This window comes from Lithobates pipiens, unplaced genomic scaffold (assembly GCF_037356315.1).
Source record: "Lithobates pipiens isolate NorthernLeopardFrog02 unplaced genomic scaffold, aLitPip1_a1.2 Scaffold_22, whole genome shotgun sequence".
Lineage (NCBI taxonomy): Eukaryota > Metazoa > Chordata > Amphibia > Anura > Ranidae > Lithobates > Lithobates pipiens.
In genome coordinates, this window is record NW_027507784.1 from 120979721 (window position 1) to 120989720 (window position 10000).

The 10000-nt window shown below is 42.5% G+C and overlaps 1 protein-coding gene across 1 annotated transcript in view; it reads left to right on the forward strand.

Annotated features, from left to right (window-relative positions):
- Window positions 1-10000, forward strand: part of FTCD (formimidoyltransferase cyclodeaminase) — a 55942-nt gene that overhangs the window by 45620 nt on the left and 322 nt on the right. The window contains exons 9-12 of the mRNA XM_077450150.1: window positions 1231-1355; window positions 5045-5088; window positions 5937-6075; window positions 8173-8268. Of these exons, the coding sequence (XP_077306276.1) occupies window positions 1231-1355; window positions 5045-5088; window positions 5937-6075; window positions 8173-8268 (404 nt within the window). The remainder of the gene's footprint in view (window positions 1-1230; window positions 1356-5044; window positions 5089-5936; window positions 6076-8172; window positions 8269-10000) is intronic.

Genomic DNA, 10000 nt, shown 5'->3' on the forward strand with positions numbered 1-10000 from the left:
TTTGTGGGGGTGTGTCGGGTGTTTTTTTTTTTTTTTTTTTTTTTTTGTTCCGAAGGCTCAATCTTCATCTCCCCAGTGACTTTCCTACTCTTAAGACTCAAACTTGGTCTCTCTCTCTCTCTCTCTCTCTCTCTCTCTCTCTCTCTCTCTCTCTCTCTCTCTCTCTCTCTCTCTCTCTCTCCTCTCTCTCCCCCTCTCTCTCTCTCTCTCTCTCTCTCTCTTCTCTCTCTTTCTCTCTCTTTCCTCTCTTTCTCTCTCTTTTCTCTCTCTTTCTCTCTCTTCTCTCTCTTTCTCTCTCTTTCTCTCTCTTTCTCTCTCTTTCTCTCTCTCTTTCTCTCTCTCTTTCTCTCTCTCTTTCTCTCTCTTCTTTCTCTCTCTCTTTCTCTCTCTCTTTCTCTCTCTCTTTCTCTCTCTCTTTCTCTCTCTCTCTCTCTCTCTCTTTCTCTCTCTCTTTCTCTCTCTCTTCTCTCTCTCCTTCTTTCTCTCTCTCTTTCTCTCTCTCTTTCTTTCTCTCTTTCTTTCTCTCTTTCTTTCTCTCTTTCTTTCTCTCTTTCTTTCTCTCTTCTTTCTCTCTTTCTCTCTCTTTCTCTCTCTTTCTCCTTTCTCTCTCCTCCTTTCTCCTTTCTCTCTCCTCCTTTCTCCTTTCTCTCTCCTCCTTTCTCCTTTCTCTCTCCTCCTTTCTCCTTTCTCTCTCCTCCTTTCTCCTTTCTCTCTCCTCCTTTCTCCTCACATTTGGGAGTATGTCTTACCTTGCAGGCTCACTAGATTAAATCAGTTTTTAATGTACTCCTGTAAACCGTCTAAGTAATGCATCCATTGGTAAAATGAAGGGTGTATTATGAAAACATGCCAGATGCCTTACATACCTCTAAAATCTCAGATCTGTTTTGAAAATGCAGTTTATGATGGGTAATTCTGTTCCGCGTTTTTAAACCTAGATTTATATACTGTACATTCATACATTTAGAAAACGTATATTACTTGGCCAATATTTTTTCTATTAATGAACAATAGTGTACACTTGAATATAATTGCTGGCAACCTTGACAGGACTGTTTCAAGGTTCCCTTCCCCTTATTTGACAATTATGGCCACAGATCTTTATACGTGCGTACTTCTGTCCCCTGTGCATAATTTTGCCTTCTACGTAATACTTAAACCTTTCATGAATGTATCACCCCTCCTAGTAAGGCTGCTAGGTAATTTTTATTTTTTTATTTTTATCTCTAGATCTATATCTTCCCCCGTCTTTAGCTCCTTCTGTAATCACAGGAGCAGTGGTTGTTGTTGGTTTTTGTGCTCTTCAGGGCATCACAGGCTGGGAGTTGGATTGCTTCCCCCTGCCTCTAGAAAAAGTTAGACATTTGGGGAGGGATAATTCAAATGACAAGCCTGAATATTAAACAGGGCCTAGCCAATCCCGGGGGGGGGTCGGGGGCGCTCAGTCGGTGTCTGGGATGCTGCTAAATAGTCTGGAGCCCTGAGGAGATCGCACCTTTTGGACTGCATGCCAGGTTATTACAGGAGGCTGCCCCCTATGGACTGATCTTGTTTCAGGACTCTGTGTAGAGGCTCCTTTTATGTGCTTCACCTTTTAAAAGCTACATCATCCAGGCCATGAACCTATGGACTGTCTGTCTGCCTTTTCATGGTTCCTAAATGTGAGTGAAAAACTGTGTTGCTGCTGTTTTTAGAGTTGTCCACTGCAAATATATATATATATATATATATATATATATATATATATATATGTATGTATGTATGTATACAATTTTTTAGTATTTTTGCATCATCCCAAATCCCTTCCCATGTTTCTACAAAGAATAAAATGCACAAAAAAAAAAAAACTAGACTGTTCCATGAGCCTGAGTGAATGGGCTGTTGCTGTGTGCATGGCTGGCTCTGCACTGTCATGGCAAAGAACCATTTTAAATCCTACAACAGCAACTTTATGGGGTTAACGCTACGTAAACTCGATTCAGTAAGTCGGGCTCCCCCCCATCCTCGTTGTTTGAGGCTCTGAGAAATGTCCAAACTGAAGCATCCCTTAGCACTCAGGTCCCACAATTGCGCTTTTTTTTTTTTTTCCTTTTATTAACTGTTCACCCTTACTATCGTAGTAGTTAAAACCTTAATCGGTTACAAAATTACAAACTCACACCTCCTGTGTTTAGAAGAGGAGAAAAAAATAAAAAATTATTAATTTTTTTGGTTTATAAAAATTTTGCAAATAAGTAATTTTCTCCACCGATGTGCGCTGATGAGGTGGCACTGTTGGGGATACACTAAGTGCCCTGATTTATCAGTGTAAAAGTACCCTGTCACAATTGCCAGTTGCCCTTTACTCTGATCTGTGATCAGCTGTGTCTGAAGGATGTCAATGGATTCCCTCCCAGAGCTAGACGACTATTCTATAGCCATCTTTTTGGCTATATCGCAATCGGGAAGCGGTTAAGACACAGGACCGTCACTAAAACTCAATCACAAAGAAGATTTTCTAGGTTTTTACAGTTCTTGAAATGATGGCAGACCACTCCGGGGACATTGCCAGTAAAGACCTTGTGGTGTGGTGCTATAAGGGAACGAGGTGGTAGAAGATGCTATATGAACTGGGACTGCTTTTAGAGTCCTAGATATGAGTTATCCTCTTTTACCTCCAGGAAAGACTGTCTAGACTGAGCCTATGTTGTTGTTCAAGGAACTGTGCTTGTGACTGGCAGCCTCTGTATCGGTAAGGGAGACCTAAGCATATTCTCAGCGGGCCCCTTTGGTGAACGGAAACCTACTGTATGTAAAACCTTCTGTTCCCCATTTTGTGTAGTGTAGAGGAAAGAAGGGCACTGACAAAGTGCTGGATTTTTTTCTATGTGTAATGTATCTACATTTTGGATATTTAAAAATGACTTTATTTTGCAATATTCAATGGAGCAACTTCTCGTATCTGTATCAAATAGTCTACGTCTTATTAGAGTTTAATCAAAAACTCAACCCTGAAGGATGAATAAAGAAACCCAAAACAATGGAGTTATAAATCTGAAAAATTGTTTCTAGTTGTGTAGCTCATATACTAGTATCCGTTTTTATTATTATCATCCCTACCTTGTATGGGGTACCGTATATACTCGAGTATAGGCCGACCCGAATATAAGCCGAGGCCCCCAATTTACCCCCAAAAAAACTGGCAAACTTATTGACTCGTGTATAAGCCGAGGGTGAGACATGCCTGTCCATCCCTGTGTGTCCGTCCATCCCTGTGTGTCCGTCCATCCCTGTGTGTCCGTCCATCCCTGTGTGTCCGTCCATCCATCCCTGTGTGTGTGTGTGTCCATCCATCCATCCATCCCTGTGTGTGTGTGTCTCCATCCATCCATCCATCCATCCATCCCTGTGTGTGTGTGTCTCCATCCATCCATCCATCCATCCCTGTGTGTGTGTGTCTCCATCCATCCATCCATCCATCCCTGTGTGTGTGTGTCTCCATCCATCCATCCATCCATCCCTGTGTGTGTCTCCATCCATCCGTGTGTGTGTGTGTGTATGTGTGTGTATGTGTATGTGTGTGTATGTGTGTGTATGTGTGTGTATGTGTGTGTATGTGTGTGTGTGTGTGTGTGTGTGTGTGTGTGTGTGTGTGTGTGTGTGTGTGTCCAGCCTACCTTTGTCCCGAGCCTCCTAATAACCAGCAATTTGTTTCATGGAGTTGGGCTTTAAAGGGACTACAGATCCCTATTTGGGATGATCCTACTTTCTTTATGGTGTTATGATGCCCTATAGGGTGAGCCATAGTGCCGGTGAAGAATAATGAATCTTTATGTACACAGGGTTATGGAAGGCATTCGAGGGCACAATAAACACATGTAATCAGGGATTGTTCTGGCCAGAATTATCTGCTGATAAGAGCAAGCAGCCGCATTCTGTAGGCATATGAATTATTAATGTTCCTCTGAAACTCTCTGGCTTGTTCTGAAAAGATCATTTCTTTGTGAGCAAAGGACTGAAAAACACACAGCACACAAGGAAGGGGGGATTTACCTTGCCTCCTTGCCTCCGTCCCGTGCCGTGCCTTGCCTTGCATCCGTCCCGTGTCGTGCCTTGCCTTGCCTTGCCCCCGTCCCGTCCCGTCCCGTGCCGTGCCGTGCCTTGCCTTGCCTCCGTCCCGTGCCCTCTTCGTCGGCGGCCATTGTAAAATTCAAAAGCTGCGCCGCCGCCTTCGCCTGTGATAGGCGGAACACTGAATTTCCCAGCAGCCTGTGTTCCGCCTATCACAGACGTCGTATCATCCTCGTCCGTAGTACGAGGATGATACGATGTCCGTGATAGGCGGAACACAGGCTGCTGGGAAATTCAGTGTTCCGCCTATCACAGGCGAAGGCGGAGCCGGAGGCGCGGCTTTTGAATAGAATGGCCGCTGTCTGTCTGCTCGACACGCTGTTCGAGCGGGCAGACAGCGATGACTCGAGTATAAGCCGAGGGGGGCACTTTCAGCCTCAAAAAAGAGGCTGAAAATCTCGGCTTATACTCGAGTATATACGGTATATGGGTTTTTGTCCTATACAATTTGATACTGGCATGGCACCTCTAGAAGTTCTATATTAAGATATGACCCTGGTCCACCATTTTGAACTATGAGGGAATCCTACAAGTGTATTTAAGCATGTAGAATTACTGTGTGGATCCTCTCATCTACGTTTGTATAACAAATACAATCTGTAGGAAAATACTGCATTCCTTAGTTCCCTACAAGCATAGGTCTGCCTTTTAGCCACTCGATGGTACTGCACTTGAAGCAACAAAATGACTTGGAGTACCAATAAGGGTGCAACATTTCATGTGCCAACTAATTGGAGGGCAGCTGTTAACCATATAGTGACCACTATTTAATTCTTATTGTTGGGTTTGCTAGGGAGGCTGATCTGCATACTAGGGACTTGAGCAAATATCAGGTTCAAAAACCTTTTACTGAAATCTGTTTTTTTACATATGTCTCTTTCCTTCCTAATTTTTAATTTTTTTTTTCCTCCTCCGCCCCATCTTTTGGGGTCAGGCCGCCCTCAAGCTTCCAAAAGGCACAGAAGAACAGCAGAAGAAGTACGTTTGTCCTAATGATTCTATGGGGGTTATTTACTAAAGGCAAATCCACTTTGCACTACAAGAGCAAAGTGCACTTGAAATTTCACTGGAAGTGTAGTCGCTGTAGATCCGCGGGGGACATGCAAGGTAATAAAAAAAAAAGGATTTTAGCTTTCACATGATTGGATAATAAAATCAGCAGAGCTTCCCCTCATTTCAGAATTGCAGCAACTGCACTTTCAGTGTAATTTGCACTTGTAGTGCAAAGTGGATTTGCCTTTCGTAAATAACCCCCTATGTGTCTTAAATGTTTGCTTTAGCTGTATTTTCTAAATTGGTGGGATTAATTGAGTGAAAAAGTGTAGTTACTGTAAGTTCACAAAAGATATTTGAGAAATGAAGTCCTTTTGGCTTGGAGTTAATCTGTATGTCAAGCTAGGCCACCCCTTTTACTTTAATGTTAACAGAATATAAATTGGCTAAGTGTGTTCCAGGTGTGGCATTTACACTCAGATCCCACGCACTGCCGAGATTTTCATGCTCTGAGATGATCTAAGCGTCAGCAGACTGCGATTTGATTGTCCTAGGGGCAGTATAACCGTCAAGGACTTTAAGCTGCAGGAGACCCATTGCCTAGAGAACTGTTTTAATGTGTTCTTAAATTATCCAGACAGAGGTGGCCACTAATTGCTTTTGGCTTCTTATGCATAAGTTAGTCCTATGGGGGAGCTGGACTGTCTGGGGTAGTAATTTTCGTGATAATAGGATTAGCTCTACTGTCTAAAGTGACCATTGTGCCACTTCCGCTTTAATAAACGTTACTGGCATACGCGTGTCCTGTTTAAAAACTTTGTGATTTCTTGCAGGCGGTTTGCTGCTTTACAGGATGGCCTAAAAGAAGCTGTGGGAGTTCCATTAAGCCTGGCTGAGAAAGTCAATACTTTGTGGAAGCCCTTGCTAGAGCTTTCTAAACACGGCAATACTGCATGTATATCTGACCTTCAGGTAAAGAACATGTTTAAAGAAAATCTATGGTCCCATGCACCTTCATTTTAGAACATTGGCAATGTAATAGTAATACAAACAGTAAATGGTTATTAGACAATCCCAATGTAAGCTTTTAATGTTGCGAGTTCTGTTGGCCCTCTTTCCACAACTTTCTTGATTCCCTGCATGCTTGGCATCTTGTTTTTCTGCTGTTTACTTTGCAGGCAGTGATTCTTGTACTGTCTCCTAAAAATTCTTCCTCTCAGCAGCTCTGTACAGGGCTGCTGTTAGAAACAATGGGGCCCTATACAGACAACCTGACAAAGGGGCCCCCCCGATAGAGCCAATGCTTCAGTTATGAATCAACAGTGAGTGATCGGTACTGATCACTCGTGTTCATTTTAGGAAAGGAAGGGTCTGGTAAATATGACCCGTTTACCTAACCTCCCCCCCCCCCACTCCTAATCTTGGAGGATCCCCTTGTGTGCTTGCAACTGCCGGCAGGAAGCAGAGGGGGGAAGCCACCAGCGCTGCAGGGGTAGAAGGAGCGCACAGGGAGGGTGGTGAGTGTGTGTGGGGTGGGGGGGGGGGGTGGTGCATGGCAATTGTTGCAACCGATCCTTTGTATGGCTGTCTGCAGCAGCTAAAAGCCAATGGGGGAGAGGGGGCCATACAGGGGATCAGTTCCAGTCACACCCCCCGCCATACTGATAACCCTTTCTGCCCACATCCAATTCACCTTGCTGCTTGGGAGGCCCCCCCCCTTCTGGCCCAGACCCCTGTGCAGGAGGACTGGAGGTACCACCTTATCTATGGCCCTGCCTCTGGTTCAGAAGGCTCTATTCTAGTGTACAGCAGTGCTTATCAACAAGACCTTGTGCATGTGTCACAGAATTCGAGGAAGTAAACGTGCTGGGGTCTTCACAAAGCAAGTTTACAAATTTTAAGATCTGATTTTAATAGAAGTAAGCTGTAAATAACTGAAAGTATTATTGAACAATTTCTTGTTTTCACTGATGGCGATTAGCGTGCGAAAAAAAACTGTCCTCTGAGTAAATGGAGATGAAAGTATGAAAAATAATGGAACATCTGCTCTGCTTTGTAGTCTGTGGCAGCTTTTTTTCAGCCACTTTCTGTCCGTTTCTGGCCTCCATATGCATGCAGGCAAATCATTTGTAAAATGTAATTTCTCAGGTCAGGTTTCTTTATGATGACAGTAAGGGGAAGCTCTATTTTGAAAACGGTTACAAGGTTATTCAGGTTAAGACACTAGTCCATCGGGTTCTACCAATTTAAAAAAAAAATTAAAAAAAATAAACACAAAGTAACCCTCCCATATACACCATTCTATACCCATAGGTGATCCAGAGGAAGGCTGACAGTGCTTTAACACTGAAACAGGAAGTACATCATACATGTTAGTTTTTTCCTGCCACGATTTATCATTTCCCAGTCTGTCCTGGAATTTATATGCTAAAGAGCAAAGCCAGAATAGAGACTTGACTTTTCTGTGCTGCAGTTAAGCAGTACAATTTGGTCACCTCTTCGCCCCCCCAGGCTAAAAGAGCAGCAGATTATAGGTTTCCTATGCTCCATTCTCCTGTCTGCATATACCTTGTCAACACATGTGCATGTAGCTCAGAGCACATAATTGGCCAGTCATTCTCTCCTAGTCTGACTGTTGCTGTGGCCCCAGCAGAGGGCCAAAGTCTCATTTTGGCTCAAATAGTTTCCAGGATTATAGAAAATCTTATTGCAGACTTTACTGGCTTCTGATTTTTTTTATTTTATTTTTTCCATAGTAATTTAGGCCTTCTTACTTTCTCAAAACGAGTGATAAGTGAGAGGGTCTGCTCTAAATTCACATTAATATCAGTGTTAGATTCTGGAGCTACCGCTTTTCTTCTCTTACCTGGAAAGGCATGTTTTACAAATTTTACCTCTGTGTTAGTTCTATAGAACATTTATTCTAATGACAATTTTCTTCAGTGTCTATGTTGTCGCTGATCGCTTATCTCAAAGTACCATTTTCATTCGATTTTGACAAAAATATAGACACATTCATCAAAGTTTCTTGAATGTTTAGCGACCAAACTAATTTTAAACCTTTCACAGGTGGCAGCAAAGGCGTTGGAGACTGGAGTGTTTGGGGCTTATTTTAATGTCCTTATCAACCTTCGAGAAATAAAAGATGAAGAATTTAAAAGCCAGGTAACAAGTGTTGCATAAAGTATTCATCAGCTGGATCGGGCTGGAGGACTGGGCATACTGTCTACTGTCTTCAGGAAACCTGGTGGAAATGGCAGGGCCACCACAGGAATCGTCTTCACAAAGGCTTTTTGCCAGACTATATATGGCTTCTTTGCTTGTAGTCCCTGTCTTGGAACTACTAGTCTAGTGGAACTAGTAGTATTGGATCAACCGGTTAGCCAGGTGACTAGCAGTCCCACTAAATCTGGTGTAAATGGGCCCTCAAAGTTAATGTAATGTTACAAAGTAGTATTTAACCAAGAGTAGTAAATGCTTGAGCAGATGCTAAATGCTTGAGCAGACTTCCAGCATAGGTAAAGAGTCTGCAGTGAAGTGAAGTTTAAAATGCTTGGAATAATTATTGGGTAAAAAAATATATAAAAAGCAGACTTCATAGACCAGTCCTTTTGCTATCTTATATGTTTGTCTGCTAGTTAGATCACAAGAGATTCTGTTCACCTATCCAAAGTGGGGGGTTGAAGGGATATGGGCAGTAAGAAAAAAGTGGAGGAAGCTCCTGGTTGCCTGGCTGAGTCTGGAAACAAATAAAGCTCAATTCCAGGCATAGATTATTTTTTTTTTTTTTTTTCCATGGTTACATTTGGTCCAAGCTGTACCAATGCAAGCATGCATATGCCTCGACTGTGGGATCACGGTAGTATAAGCAGCTTCCATGGCATGTGCCATGTGGCTGCTCAGGTGCATAGTAAACACAGGGTTGCTCACTTGGCATGGGTGCATTTCACAGAATCGGTTCAAACAAATTGGTCATGGGTACCCAGCAAAATGATGAGAGGTACTCTCCTACTAATATTGAGTCAAGGCATGATCAAAATGATTTTTATGAAAAAAATTAAAAATAAAAACTGAACATACACACCCAAAGGAGTTGCCTCTAGAAAAGGTATTTGCATATATTAATACAAAAGATCCGCATCATATCTCCAAAAAAAAAAAGCATACATTTTCTCGAGGTAACTCCTTTCTGGTTTGCATGTTCAAATTTATTTTTATTTTTTTATTGTGGGGGGTTTCTGATTGGATGAAGTGTAGATCATGAGGTCATTGCATTGTCCAGGTTTTTCACCTCTCCAGGGGAAGAGCAACCACTTGTGTTCACTATACAGCCGGGCAGCTGCTTGGCATGGGACCCAGAAGACCGTGGCTATCACTGTAGTAGCTGCTACTGCTTCCATAGCGATGTCACAGATATGACATATGCATACTAAACGGAACCAATGTATCTATGCAAATTCATACCCAAGTTCAGCTTTAAATGTTTAGCATGAGCATGACAGCCAAACCATTGGCAATCTCAAAAGTATTGGGTATATACAAAGCCACAACTGTTTTAGGATGACTTTCATTTATAAGGGACTTTTAGAATGCAGGCTTCACTTGATTAGGATATGGCATGATGTATGCTATAAACCTTTTTAAAGGCCAAATGCACCTTTTGCCAAAATATATATATATGGCACCCACATTTGCAGAAAAAAATATGCATAGGCACTCTTCCTCCAGCTATCTGTACCAGGTATGGACTTTCATTTTAAAGAGCTAGAGGAAGTGTCAATTGACTACACGTGTGGTAATCTCTGCACGTGTTTCATTGATAACGAAGTCTGTCTGCTGCAGTGGAAGATGGTACTCGTCATTCATTCGTGCAACCTCACTGATTTAAAATCTGACA